The sequence below is a fragment of the Peromyscus maniculatus genome, chromosome 21 (assembly GCF_049852395.1).
Source record: "Peromyscus maniculatus bairdii isolate BWxNUB_F1_BW_parent chromosome 21, HU_Pman_BW_mat_3.1, whole genome shotgun sequence".
Classification (NCBI taxonomy): domain Eukaryota; kingdom Metazoa; phylum Chordata; class Mammalia; order Rodentia; family Cricetidae; genus Peromyscus; species Peromyscus maniculatus.
The window spans coordinates 62,324,630-62,340,696 of record NC_134872.1 but is presented as its reverse complement, the minus strand read 5'-3'; the positions used below and the strand labels follow the sequence as shown (position 1 = coordinate 62,340,696).

The 16,067-nt window shown below is 33.3% G+C and overlaps 1 protein-coding gene across 4 annotated transcripts in view; it reads left to right on the top strand.

Moving 5' to 3' along the window:
- Window positions 1-16,067, top strand: part of Adgrb3 (adhesion G protein-coupled receptor B3) — a 732,632-nt gene that overhangs the window by 259,177 nt on the left and 457,388 nt on the right. For 3 of the 4 annotated variants that reach the window (XM_076557962.1, XM_076557963.1, XM_076557964.1), the window contains exons 3-5: window positions 291-401; window positions 6,566-6,727; window positions 12,663-12,827. In XM_076557962.1, coding sequence (XP_076414077.1) covers window positions 291-401; window positions 6,566-6,727; window positions 12,663-12,827 — 438 coding nt within the window. The remainder of the gene's footprint in view (window positions 1-290; window positions 402-6,565; window positions 6,728-12,662; window positions 12,828-16,067) is intronic. The other variant, XM_042265766.2, reaches the window with a different exon arrangement.

Here is a 16,067-nt window from a genome sequence, read left to right as displayed (position 1 = left end):
TCAGAACATTATCAAGAGAAGTGTACAATATGTTCCGCTACTTGAGTTGACTTACCATCGGATGTATCACTTACTGACTGTTATTCTTGTGTCTTAAAAGCTGTTCATGATGCAGATTTTCTAGCTTAAGTTTAGACATATTCCAAGCAGAACAGACTAGACAAGTTAGAATTGTGGATTTATCATCAATAACTTCCAGGTCTGTGGAGGAACATGTTGCATGAGACAGGAATGTAATTTGTGAGAAATGTCTACACACAGGCTTTCATATACCTTTATTCTGTCTTTAGAATTTGGAATGATGGGAGATCATACAATTAAAAGTCAGCGACCTCGATCTGTCCATGAAAAAAGGGTCCCTCAGGAACAAGCTGACGCTGCTAAATTTATGGCACAAACTGGTAATACGTTAGTTACATTTTTCTATTGATTGTTGTTAATTTAATGGAACCACTGCATGTTTTCATGATCCTTTGCTGCACATTTGTCAGTTTTTGGAGCTGATTTTTTTTTGAGCCATTTTTTTTTGTCACCAGTTAAAGTCCATAAATAAAGTAGCTATGAATGAAAAGTACACAGAAAAAAATATGTAAGACTTACTTTGCTTTTGGTTTAGGATGCTTTAGGAGTTACATATTATTATTTCCTTATGTTAATTAACCACTAAAATGCATCATTACACTCTTAAAGGACAGCAATAAAGTTACTTTTTCAAGAATTATTTGATTTGAGACTTTCATGAGCTATAATTTAAATAGGACTCAGATGATGAAATTTAATGTAACAAAATTTGATACATTAAATATTCTTCCATATGTCACATTATCTATAAATATTGCTTAATTGTTAAAATATATAGAAATTAGATGTTTTATAATTTAATATATGATTTGAAAATAAATTTGTTGCAGAAGATAAATAGTAAAAAGTTGACCATCTAATTAAATATCAACAAAACTGACTTTCTGGCTTATAAATATCTTTAATCCTACATCAGTCAAATCATTTTTCAAACTCCCTACTAATTTGAACGTGACTGAAAAGTATGTCATTTAACATAATTTTTGAAATTCACAGATATATGTGAATAGATATAAACATGTAGAGTTTATGTTTTAATAATCTATAGAGTTTGACAGATCCCAGTGGGTCATAATTTGGCTGCTCATAGTAAGTATTGCAGATTTCTGCCCAGGAACCCTGCAGGGGAACACTCTCCCAGCTGGAGATGTTTACAGCTATGTTGCAAACATGCTCAGCTTTTGTTTGCTTTTCTTTTACAAGACTTAGAATTCAGTTTACCTGTGTTTTCACACAGTTTTGTGCATTCCATTCTTGTTTGTTTTATCGTTATCAGGAAACCATGAGTATACAACCAGATCTGTGACATGATATTCAGACAGGTTTTAATGAAATTCTCCAAGAGAATGGACGTGCTCTTCAGTTCATGTGTTCTTTGTCAGAGTGTTTGCTTAGAACACTGTACATGAACTTAATGCTTAGAAATTCAAATATTAATACTGAATTGGATCCTTGGAAATAGATGAATGGTCTATTTTAATATATTAATTGTAACTCAGCTTCTCAGAGCAGGATATGTAGAATTAATAATTCTATAAGTGTACAGTTTAAATTTTAAAAATAATATATGATGTGGCCAGATCCAGAAATGATGAGAATTTCTTTGCTGGATTACTTCTGGTGTACCTTACTTAAGAGGAGATTTATATTTTAACCAGTTGCTTACTCAAGTCCAAAAAATGGATTATGTGGTTCAAATGGATTTCCAAATTTCTAAATGTGTTTTTGTCTGATACCAAGAGCAAAATATTTGAAGCAGGGAGCAGAGATTCGGGATTTCTACTCTCAGTAGAAGAGATAAAACATGGGCTGGCCACTTAGTCCCTTAGGCATCTCCCTGTGAGAACACATCTGCTGTCTGAGAAATGTGTCCTTCTTTTATGCCAAAGACATAGCAAATATTGGTTTACCATAATGCCTAAAACTTGTCACCATGGGAAGTGAAATGGAGAACCATATGTTTAAGTTTACAATGCTCTAGCAACTTTAGTTTGTGCATTCAATATTATGCAATTTTTGTTTAAATTATGTTTATTAATATTTGCATACATTAAGAAAATTCAATCTTTTTAGCCAAAACATTTTGAAAAACTCAAATGTTAAGAAATATTGATTTGTAAAAAGAGGAATTGGTAATCACAATTTTTACATGTATTTCTGATTTTCCAGTCATTGTTTTTCTACACTATGTATATTCTTTCACTAAGAAGTGATTTGGTAAGTAGATGACACACAGGTTAAATAAATCTGGGGCTAACTTTAAAGCCACTTACACATACTGTTATCTTCTCAGAAAGGCGATGCCATATTAAAGTTCTAGAATTATTGATTGGTGCCTGAATTTATGAGAAACAGAGTAATAAATTTATTTTAAAACAAACATTGCATATCCAAATATGGACACATATAGTACTTACTTTAATATTAAATTACCATGCTGAACTAAGAAAGGAAAATTCACTATATTATTTTTTATGATTCATAATTGAATACTAAGCACACTTATATTGCTAAAAGAGAGAAGTTCTTTCTTAAATATTGTTTCTTTTGATGTTAACATAGACTAAATTAATAGAAGTACCAAACAATAACATTTTACAAATGAGGTTTTATTTATATAACCTGTCTATTTCTCAAATCATGGTATTAATATTGCATATAAACAGTCATGAAATTTTGCTAACCATAATTTGAGAACAAAAAAAAAAATGATACAATGGAGGGGAGTTAAATAATACAATTACAAAGTACCATAATATGTTATATCTCTCATTCAAAAAACAGAAAGCAAAAGCCACCACCACTTATTTCTTTTCAAATAAGTGAAATGGCTTCACCAATCAATACAACCAGTAACTATTTTCATTTTTAAAAAAGCTTTACCCTACCTGGTCTCCAAAGTAAGTTCCAGGAAAGGTGCAAAGCTACACAGAGAAACCCTGTCTCGAAAAAACAAAAAGCAAAAAACAAACAAACAAACAAACAAACAAAAAGCTCTACTAAACAGAGGCAGAGTGAGTGAATATTTTTAAATGGAATTTTTATGAGGTAGCGTTATTATTTTATTGGAATAGCTAGAGTGTTATTGCTAGTACTAGTAACTAAGGCAAGTCTGAACATTAATTAGGTTGTTACAGAAGCATAAGATAAGGCTGGAGGGATGTCTCAGTGGTTAAGAGCACTTACTACTCTTGCAGGGGCCACATGTTGAGTTCCCATAATCCCCATAGTAGCTCCAACCACTTGTTAACTCCAGTTCTAGGGATCCAACACCCTCTTCTGGCCACTGGGGGCGCTGTATGAGCATAGTACACATACATATGGAGCTAAACCTAACATACATAATAAAATAAAGTAGAATTAAAACCTAAGTTAGAAATGTGTATATATAGTTAAAGAAAATGAAATAATAAATATGTCTATTTAAGGGATAAACCCAAGCTAAGTGCCATTGAGCTGGAATAAGATAAATGTTAGTGATTCTTACTTTTTGGCAACATAGGCACGAAGTGAGTTTATAAACAGGTTTAGAAAAGCAACCATTTATTACATGAAGGAAATGGCCTGTATTAGGAACATATGACATGTAATGTAAAATAAGAACATAACATTAAATGTGTTTCTAATTTCATGATTTTAACACACTAGCAAAAGTTATGTTAATGCCTTGTTCATAATTTTAAATTCTCTATTGCATATGATCTCACTCAATTTTCAAGTAGCTTTTGAGGTAGGTAAATTATTAAGAATAAATTATTTTAAAAACTGGACTTTCTCAAGGACCCAGAGTCAATGTACAATTGACTGCAATACATTCCAGTTTCCTTCCATGATTTTTTTTCCAGGATAAAGAACTTTAATACTGCCTTATGTAGAATGTTTTCTACATGAACTTTGACATGTCTTCTGAATTATACATTGACTAGATCAGTTTGTACTATCTCAGAAGATTATATATAATATATATATTATATATATATATATATATATATATCCTGAAAATGGTGCTTAGTCTAGGCTTTACTATTTCAGTGTCATTAAAATATCTTTTTTTTCAAGTATATTAACTATTTCTAACATAACTCAATGTGCTTTACTAGATAACCCTCAACCTTAGGGAAAAAAGGAAATGGCATAAAAGTTGCAGTGCAAATGTCAATTGAAATAGCACTTGAAATACAAGATCAAGTTGATGGTTAGACCATTATTTTAGTGGCAAATTTTGATTATAAATTTGAAATGAAATTTATTATTCATATGTTTATTTTAATTTAAATTTTCATCTGCAAAATGAGCTGTGAGGAGGCTTCTCTTAGCATTCCTGATTGATGTCTCATGACACAGCAACACTGCCAGTCTTGCTCAGGGTCATGCAGAATCATAGTTGTAGAGACAACGCAGATTTCCAAATACTTGTATGAGGTTGTACTTTAAATTGGGCCTTGATCTGAACTCATGGCTAAGTTTAATTTTTAAAATTGTCTATCATTAAAATGCAAGAGAGAAAGAAAAAACTGTGTTTGTGGCAAAGTAGAACTAATTTTTTTTCCTCATAACCTTTGTCATGTCACTTACAGAAATCACATTGTTCTTAACTTCCTGGCTTGTAATTGATAATATACAGCCATAATATTTATACTCAGTCTCATCACAAGCAGGTTGGCATGTCATTAAGTATACATTACTATTCCCTAATTTTGAGCTTAAAGTTTTCATTATTAAGTATGCTTATATATGTAAACATATGTGTAGATAGTTTTAATCATTGTCATATTATTGGATTCACAAAATGATGACTTTTGTTAAAATGTAATTCAATTTAATAGAGCAAATTATGACCTATGATATTAAACACTACTTAGTCAGACATCCAAGTATATATTTATGAAATTAGCCATGTATAAATTTGTAAAGGTAAAAATACTGAAGTAATCAAGAGAGATCTATTACTGTACATCCAGGCTAAACATCAGTTTCAATATTTAAAAGAAGTCCTAATTAATGTGAGCTGACATCCAAGTTACCAACATGTGCCATTCTGATAGATAACCAGGTATCAATGAATTGTGATCTCTGCCTCTGCATGCATAATGTTAGACCAATGTAAGAACACATCTTCATGGTCCTGCTAACAGAGTTTTGATAGCACAGTGTTTCTCTGCAAACTGGTTGTTTTGAGCCCTCAAGAAAATAAGTAAGCAGGTTATAGCAGAATATAAAGTCAATATCTTCATCAAATAGGCTTTCTAGCAAGGGACTCACATTTAGAACAGATTTGTCACTGAAGAATGTCTTGCCCTATAGTCTGGTGCACGCCCATTCCTTCCTTCAGCACCAGTTTGGAGATCAGTTACTTGATTAGCCTTTAATACACTCCTAAATCATTGACCAACTCTCCAAAACAAGATAGATAAATGGATTGGCATTTCTGTCCTTGGAATTATATTCCAAAGGATTATTCTATACCAAATACATGATATAGAGCTAAATTGCTCCTAGCCCTGTATAATTAGTGATTCAAATGTTCTGAGAAAACCATTCCTTGTAAAAAGTTTGGACAACAGCATGTGTGCTTAATGTAAATACACACTGCTGGGCAGACATGACTGAATTGGAATTTGGTACAAAGCAAAGGCAAAATTTCAAGTCAGGTTATAAAATCTAACCTGGATGTGATGCTAGACTAGAATTAGATGCTCACTCCAGTGGTTTTTAAAATTGATGTTTCCTGTCTCCTTGTACACTGGTTTTAGATAATGAGAAAACTAGGCACAGTTTCAATGTGATGCCAAGCACCACCATTTTTATGAAACGCAACACTAATTGGCTTCATAGGACCCTGTTTTGGAGTAAACTTTAGTTCTATGTGCTGTTAATATAAATGATAGAGAAGCTTTCATTCACTTGAAGTTAAAAAACATCACTTCTTCAGGTGAGGGTGAAATGGGGAACAGAAGGATATTAACAAATTACTTCAAAGTAAATGGCTAGCATAGGCTGAAACAGTAGGAAATCCATTTGGAATAAATTAGCAACTTGCAAAGTGGTTTTCATGTACAGTCAGGCTTTAGCAATGAAAGGGCTTTCCACAATAAAGAACTAGGCAGGAGCATATCAAAACATCCCTGCTCACCAAAGCCTCAGAGTATGATTAGAAATACATTCTTGCCTCATTGGACATCAAATGAAGAAATCTTCAATTATTCTCACTGAAAACTATTGACTACTTCATTCACAGTGCTGATAGCTCAATGGACTTTGCAAAGAATGGTTTTGCTAACAAGGTCATGACAAACAGTCTTTGTATTAGCATTGTACACATCCCTCTAAATTCATTTTCCTATGAAATGCTTTGTACCTTTGTATGTACTGTCATATAATTGGATTTACCTTATTCATGCATGTCCAGTGTTAGTTTGATACAGTGCTTACGGGATGAACAATCAAGACAGTATTTCATGTTTGTTTGTTGTCTTGCATGCAGGTGAATCTGGTGTGGAAGAGTGGTCCCAGTGGAGCACATGCTCAGTTACTTGTGGTCAAGGGTCGCAGGTGCGAACCAGAACTTGTGTATCACCTTACGGGACACACTGCAGCGGCCCATTAAGAGAATCAAGGGTTTGCAATAACACTGCCCTCTGTCCAGGTAGTGTTAGCAGCAACTACGACTGTGGATGTTTTGAATTGTGTCATGCTACGCATTTGGAACCATTTGTTATTTTCATATGATCTGGGTATAGGCATTTTAATTAGAGTCTATAAGTGTAATTATTCTCAACTGTGATATTTTATTCTGTATGTGATTATTTCAGCTTTCAGAGCAGTCAGGATGCTAGATAAGTGACTGTCTCCCTACTGCAAGTAAGATTGAAATTTGTAGAGCTATTTCAAGTAGTATGCAAATTCCGTTATTATTCTTGTGTTTTTAGGTGGTAAAAAAAATCCAACTGCATATTTGAGGAAATAAAATTTTCAAGCATAGTAGAAATATGACATGTGATTGACAGTTTTTCAGTAAGCAATTCTCCTACTAGCCATCTAACCCTATCAAAAAATAATAATAATAAGTATAGTAGACCTAAGAATGATCTTTCATTTTACTTCATAAACAACATTGAAGTGATTCTTCTCATCATGGCTATCTACTGCTTAAAAAGACAAGAAGGGGCTGGTTAGAGTCAATTTATGTTACATCAAAATTGTATTATTTAATGATGTTCATGGTCTTACTCTGTTTGTTTCTCCCTGTCCAACTGATGAGGTCTTTTTTTCATTCAGTCCCAAAGGAGGAGTTTGGGTTGTGCCCAATCATTTATTTGATGAATGGGTGACTGTAAACTACATGACTGCCGGAGTTGAGACTAGACTCTCATAGACCTTACAGAATCATCTGAACGGGAGACGTTCTAAAGAAAGGTCTTGCCACCGTAGGCCTTCCAACCTCCAAGTCATGCTTAAACATTCTCTAGGGGGTAGTCTCCATTCCCAGAGTTAACTGATTCTCAGTTGCTAAAACCAAGAGTGAGGGTCCTGGAAGAATGATCAAGAATAATGCCAATTACCCAGCAGAACAGGCAAATGTAATCATATAAGAAATGTTGGAATGGCTGTTACTTAGTGGGTATGAAACTTGAAATTTGCAAAATTGAAGATTTCTGGTGGTCTGTTTGACTGCTGCACAAATATATTCAATACTGCTGAATTGTAAACTCAAAATAGTTTCCATAGACAATTTTATATTATGTAGGTTTTTTTATTTCTTAAAAAAAAACAAAAAACAAAACTAGAGATCCTGGAGGAAAGAGAAAATGAAGGGGAATGATACAGTGAGTTGTAAGAACCCATTGTGTAAGAAGTAGAAAAGCAAAAGATAAAGACAAAGTTAAACAGAAAGAAACCAAGGCTACAAGGCAAAGAAGGCACAATTATCAGTAAAAGGACAATAATTACTACTGAGAGTAAGTAGAAGTCAGTTGAGACGGCATGATACAAGAAAGAATTGGGAATGAAAAATAATACAAATCAAAGAAGAAAAACATAAGGGAGTCATTGAAAAATGATGACAAGGGACTAAAAGAGATCATAGACGAAACACATTTCAGTTACATGAGCTGGGAAAAAAGGCCAGGGAGATAGATGCTTACAGTGTGGTAGTGAAACCTTCAGCCCTCAAGCGTAAACGCTGTGGATCCTTATTGGAATAAAAGAGAATGGCATCTTCTGGAGAATACTTACCCAGGAAGCCTCACCACAGTATTTACATGATGATTTACAGGGTCGACTTCCCTGTTTTCAACAATTAAAACAGTATCAGTAGAGCATTATGATACAATTGATATATACATTTATCTTATGGCTATGCACAAGGAGAAGGACAGGGTCTATTGATGAACCTATTCCTAAGTGGGAATCAGATTGGTTTCCAATGTCCTTTCCATTTTCATAGCTTACCTTTCAGTGACCACTTACACACATGTGTAAAGTTCATGTAAGGAAGTCTCCATCCCTCTTCCAGAGGGGCATGATTAGGCCTTCAACTGGGAACTGAGAACATCCGTGGGAGCATCCAAGTCTCCCCCACATCTGGAATTGCTAAGTTCTCTCTCCTCATGTTTCATGTCAACAAAACTGAGTAATATGTCATTGACAGCTTTTTTGATTTCTTAGAATTCTTACCCTTTCCATGCATAAGAATGTGAACAGTTTCGAGTCTGTCTTTCACCTTCATGTATAAAAACTATTTCTCTCTCTAAATTTTGCTTGAATTTATATAAGAAAAGTATATCATTGTTATAATTCATTTTGTTAAAATGATGATCAATTTTTATTTTTAATTTTCCAAATATAAAAGATAATTTAGCAGCTTCATTATTTTAAAATGTCAGATAAGTACATAGTTATAGGAAATAGTTTCTTTCATATGCTATCTTTTTTTAATTTACCATATTAGTAAATGTTATTTTTAATATGATATATAATGAAAGCAGTAAAAATCAGGAGTAAATTTTTAAATGTTTTAAAATTGAAGAAGTGTTTCAACCAATATAAACATCTTTCTAAAATAACAAATTCCACTTAAATTTGTTTACAAATCAATACCTGACCTTGTCATCTAGAGAACGCTAATTTTTTGTGTTATGTAATGAACAAAGCACAAGAAAAGGACAAATTGACTATTAAATCAACTCTTTACAAAATGTGTGGAATGGGAACATTCGAGCTTAGATTTATTTGTACTATAAAGGAAACTCATTAGCATGACAAGGGACTTACATTTTATTAACTCTCAAATTCTTCTTTTATTCAGATCCACTAATACAGATACATCCTGAACCTTTTGCAAATTTTGTGCTTTGACATTTTTTTAAATTTGGCCGGTTGTTGTTGTTATTATTATTATTATTATTATTATTCAGAGTAGAAATGTATGGAATATACTAAAGTAGATTGGGAAAGTTAGAGAGCAACTTTTCAATTATCTAGCTAGTGTCCCAGCTGAATTGCCGCTCTATATTTCCCTCGAGAGTTCTCAACCTCTGTTGACTGAACACCAGCGTTCTGACCTGGTAAATCTTTGTTTCGAGGGGGCCATCCTGTTCATTTGTGTGCTCAGAGGCTTCCCTGGCTTCTACCCACTTGATGTCCATAGCACTTCATTTCCTTATAAACTGATGGAACCCAAACTGTCTGTGGATATCAGCAAATGTCCATGTGGGTGGAGTTACCACCACTTGACAATCTCGGATCTGTACTGTTTGGAACTGAATTAACGGTAGAAGTTAATATAGTCTATGGAATGGTTTTTTTTTTTTTTTTTTTTTTTTAATGAATGTCAGAGTTATCATATTCATTTGTTTCTAGAGTAAAACTCTTACACTTAAAAGGGTTATTTTATATATAATGCAATCTAAAGCATATGAACAATTCTAGATGTTTATTTCAAAACCCGGTGATAATGTGTTGTGTATTATATATATTTTATTTTCCCTTTGGCTTCTACAAAGTAGGGATATGACAATATATCTGGTACCAAAAATCAAGAAGAAAACTACAAAAATGGATGAAATTGATGAAAATTAAATGACTTGAATAGTATTATTTTTCAAATTCACTAGATAATTCATGAATTTTTGTGTTTTCCTGTAAAATAAAAGATCTTATATAACAATTTCACATTAAATTGAAAATTTGATCTTAACATAAATTTTATAATTAGCCTAATATAAATCTTATATAATCTAAACATTATAAATATATGCTACAATTTTCTGCAAACTCAATAGTCTTCAAAAATGACAAATTATTAATAATTTCTTATCACATAAGAAATTAGCAACTTAAATGATATGACTGAATTACAAAACCTCAATGTATAACAATAAAGACTGCTAAAATGCCTAAATAGCATTAATTTTCTGATTCCAGTATCATGATTTACCTACTACTAAGATTTCTTGTCAGTTTTTGTGGTTCACAAAGAAAAAATTTCCAATTTAGCAGTTTAATGTTTTCTAATATTGTGCTATGTACATTGAGTGCTATAGTCATTTGATAAGAGATCATACTGTGTCATGAACACTTTACATAGTGGAGCTGGTTATCATTAGTTTAAAAAGTTTGGTAACCAGAAATAAATGCAAGTATTAATAACATATAACTAAAAATAAAAAATATTCATATAAATTACTTGGAGAAGTCATTTCTGATTAATGTTTACATGGATGTATGCACATATACACACACATATTTAAAAACTATATAATACTTATATGTATATTGCTAAATGCAGATATTAGATATTCTGTTATTAGTAGATACTAATTAGCTTTAGTTTACCCAGATTGTCATGAGGTAGATTAAAAAAAATAGTTTTCTCCTCTCTCTGATATTTTTCACAAATATTGTTTTTTAAGAAACTTTCTAGTAACTTTCATAGAATCATTAAATGACTGTTATTGAATTAGACTCTAATTGGGTTGCTGTTTTCAATGTTTGAGCACATTTTCACAACTTATTGCAATAAGGAAACAACATAAATGGAAGAAAATGGTATATCTCATAAAAGTGTCATTTTTTGTGGAATTCTTTTGAAATGTAGTCCAGATTATTTAAATTACCATGTAAAACTGTGTGTTGATGTGATGTTTTGAGGTATATCTACTTACACTGTGGTACAATGAAACATTAACATAGCTTATAAAACTATATAATATTCTTGAAAGACCCTAAAAGAACAGCTATTAAGTACTTTAACCACAAAACTAATAGTAGCCTTTGGTAAGGCACTGGCTAACCAGTTGGATTTCAGCTTTAAGGTAAGGACATGAAGAAAATTGTAGAAATATCACATTTACTTATAAAGTACCTATGCCATTTTTTATGGGCTTGTGCGTAGATTTGCCAGTTGGAGGAGGAAACTGAACCTCTGTTTGCCATTTCTGTGTGAGTTTATACTCCCTCACTCCTCCCAGGAGTGATCTCAATCATCCATGCTCAAGACAGTGGCAGAGTTCTAAGGCAGAGGGTCTGCACCAAGACAGAAGGTTCTCAAGAGAACTTTTCTCCTGACTTCTCTGTATTCACTTTATTTGTGAGGCAAATACCCTAGTGTTGATAACTAGGATGAGAGCAGTAATTTGACATTCAGAAAATAAAGCATTTAAACTTTTAAGTCTAGTGAGCTTTTGTAAAATATGCCAGTATTCATTTACACAGCATCCAATACTCATTCAAAAATTAAATTTAAAAAATTCATAGTATTGCTTCCAGCCAAGTTTGAATTATGGAAAATGGGATGTTTGAAGTATTGGTATTTTCATGGTTACTTTAATTCTATTTCTATTTAATTTGGTTTTTGTGGCTGTGTTTTAGAAATATAATTAGAAGAGTTTCCAGCTCCATCAAACTGTCAGAAGAGGGAGATCATCTTCTAGTTCCATGACTTTGAGAAACATAACGTGCTTATCTTGAAAGGGGAGAGGGGATGCTGTGGGAGTAGATCCAGTGGTTGAAATATCCTGTTGCTGAAAAGATCATAAATTTACCTCCTAAATTTTAGATGAGAAAAGTATTTTTAAATGCCAGCTTAAAAGCTATTTAAAACATATACAATTTTCAGGGACTCCATTTTTTCGTTTTCTAACACAAATTATTTCTGAAACTTCACGGGTATTAGAATTAACTTGGTCATTAGCTATTTAAATAAGAATTTCGCTTTAAAAATTCAGCTCTGTTAGGAGAAATTTAACTTTCCTTATTCTTCATAGGTGGCCGTGCTTTAAAATAGCTCATGGATGTTTTATCAAGAGAAAGAAAGGGGAATTTCCTTTGAAAGAGGTTCAGAATGGACTAGTTTAAAATTTATGGTTCAGTTGTAGAAGAAAAACGCATACAGTTTTCTGTTATTGTAACAAATTCAAAAATTAAATTTAAAAGTTTAAGTCTGATAAGCGTTGTATTGAAAGTGAGTTTTCCAAATATCTTCACATTTTACTTGATGATTTCTTTTCTTAATTATACAGAAAGAAGTCTCTGACTTTGATTCCTTTCTTTGTGGCTGAAGCTTCTTTGCTTTATTCCAGTACATGGAGTTTGGGAGGAGTGGTCACCATGGAGCTTATGCTCCTTTACATGTGGCCGAGGCCAAAGAACACGAACCAGGTCATGCACACCTCCTCAGTATGGAGGGAGGCCCTGTGAAGGACCTGAAACACATCACAAGCCTTGCAATATTGCTCTCTGTCCAGGTAAGCATATTTGACATTTGCTGAAGCTTGCATTAATGTACTTACTATATTGTCCATGGTGTAACATGATATATATAAAGAATATACCTATTATGGAGCCTTCCTGGAAAAGTGTTTACTCTAATTAATGTCTCTTATCTGGATGAAACATTCCCTGCTTTCTTTGTTTGTGGTGACACTCATTTTCTTGAGTGGTACCAATTGGTGTTCATCTTCCCTAAATTTCTCTATGTATATACATTAGTGTTTTAAATCAAAGGTTTATTTGTACAGAGTTTTTCATTGTGAAGAGTCACAATGAGTTCTTGGATATTGAAGACAGTTGTTACCTTCGGATATAACTAGTAAGACCTGGTTTAGAATTGTTTCTCCTGGTGTTGTTCTTTACAACCATTCAGTCAAGGGGGTCACTTGGCACTGACCACACGAGAACACTGCCAATATTTTCTGAGAAGTATCATAGGACAATATGTATAGTCTTCCTTAGAATGTATTTATGTTATCCTAACACTCTCCTTTGCCTCATACTCCAGTTCTACGTCATCCAACTTTGCTAATTCTGCCCATTATCCCAGAGCCAGATCTCCAAAATATTGTCATTTACATTATTCAAGCATCAAGCAAATAGTTGCATAAAGAATAAGAAATTCTAATATCTGGTTTCAAGGGGCTCAAAATTTAGGGAATAATTGTATGTTCATAACTGTATAAGTGATAGAATCTCCCAGGAAGATATAACCCAAGACCATGAGTGGCAAATGGCTAACAAGAATGGCAAAAGGTAGTGTTAAAAACAGAAATCCCTCCTTAGCTCTTTGGATGGTTTCTTGTTAGACCGGTTCATAAACTACTGTGTATGAAAGCAACATGGTGGAACTCCCCCTGGTACTTTTCGGTAAATGTATTTTCCAACACAGATTCAGTTTCTTCTATACTCTTAAATTATTCAAGTCAGTGGTCTATATTATGAGGCAATCTTTCAATGTTTTAAAAATTATATGACACAAAGGAAACCACTAGAATAAGTCAGAGGGAAGTGGTGAGAAATGATATAAAATACAATGTATACATATATGAGTTTTTTCAGAGAAAAAAAATAAAAAAAATATTATCTAAAAAATGTAAGATTTTTATATAGTTCCATAAAAAATTCTATGAGTTCCATGAATTTTGTGAGTGTGCACATCAATAGTAATTCAATTATGAATACTAGGGTTCAAAATCATAATTTATTATTTGCAAATCATTCCCAGAAAATCCATGCATGATATCATTGGTGTTCTTTTCTTGTGCATACTCCCCACATGCACAATCATCTGAATATTACTCTCTTTCCTAAGAGTTTTCAAAGCTTTTTCAAAGGTTTTTAGAAATCTGCCCCAGTTCATATTCTCTAAGTTAGCTTTATATACTTTAATTCTTCATATTTTTTCTCTCTTATAATTTTTAATATTGAGTTTGGGTGTACCACAAACTTTGCAAATTCCTATACTGTATCTCACTTTCCTTACTCTGAATTGGAATTCTTATAGCTGTGGCTTTTCAAAATTTTCATTCTGTAACAGAACTTTTTCTCGTACAATTAAAAAATATACAAGATATATTTGGCACAAACTCTAGGAATTCTCCTTAAAAAGAATTGTTTTATAGCTAAACTCCACTACCTCCACTACCCACAAAGCCATCATCAATCAGTACTAGTGAGGTGCAAGGCATTGTCAAAAAGAATACATACTCCATAATTTCAAGAAGCGAAGATTCATATATAAGTGTATACAATGTTGAATGAAGTACAGTAGTCTCAATGAAATAATGTAGTTTAAAGGTTGTAGGGTTTAACCTTACATATCCTAAAATCTTGCTATCCCGGATCCCTTAGACATGATCTTATGAGATACAGATGTGAAAGGAAATGAACCACCAGTACAGTCAATGGTTACAACTGCACTATATCTCCTTGGCATGATCTGGAATAAAGTGCAGAGAAAGACAAAAGAAAAGTACAAAACCACAAATTACATCCTCACTACTGTAAGATGTAACATGTGAGCTGTGCTAGTGTATGGTGGTTTTTTTATTCAGTGAAATATACAAGGATTTCAGAGCCTTTCTTTTAAGAAATGTTCCTAAACTTTGTAAGATACTTTAAATGTGACGTAAAATGGGAATCAAAGAATGAAATACTTTTCACTCATGCAGTTTGGTATGAGTACTTAGTATTCCATCAGATGCTTTCCTTAGGCAAGCTCCAGTTTCTCTCACATCTTTTGAGGAAGGGAGAGCCATTTGCCTGACATCTAAACAAGGAGGAAAGAGAGGAAGGAAAGAGGAGCTACAGCATTCCTAAGTTAGTTGGTAATTACTGTCTTTGTGTCTTTCCAGGTTGCAGTGGTAGAATACCCTGACGAAAACAAGTTCAAGGAGAAAGGGTGATTTGGGCTCACAGTTCAAAGTGTAGCTCCCCATGGTCAGGAAGCCAAGGCAGGGTTTTAAAGCATCTGGTCAAACTGCAGGTAGTCAAGAAGCCGAGCAGAGTCAATGAATGCTTGGTAGTTCTCAGATGGCTTTCTTCCCTTTATTCAGTCTGGGATCTCTGGACCAAACAATCATCCTGACAATAATTAAGGTGGGCCTTCCCACATCAATTAATGCAATCAGGATCATCCCTCAGAGGCGTACTCAAAAGCTAACCTTAATCTAAATAATCATCCTCAGGTATGCTCTGAGGGTTATCTCCCAGGTGACTGCAGATTCTGTCAGGCTGACAATTAACAGCATCACCCTTACTACTTTAATATCTTCTCTGAGAACAGCAGCTGCTGTTGATGGGGAAGATGGGCTGAAGCATAGAGCAGCAGCAGGAATCAGCTGCTTAGAGTTACTATGGAAGGGTGTGTGTATACTTAGTAGTGTTTAATTGCCCTTGTTGTCTTTCTTATCCAAATAAACCTAGAACATAGTCCATCCTACTTTGTTTTGGTTGCTGTTTTCTCTGAAATTTTATTGCTTGTAAGTAATTGAGCATTCAATCCATGGTGGTGACCACTGACATTTTGGAATATATAGAATTTCTCTTCATTTTCCTTCCTATTTAAGCAACTTGGTTCCTGGTATTTCTCCAACAAATTACAGTAAATGCATATTCTTTTCATATGTGTGTTTGTGTGTGTGTGTGTGTGTGTGTGTGTGTGTGTGTAATATATATAAAATCTCATTTCAATTTCTCTAGTTATATTTTCT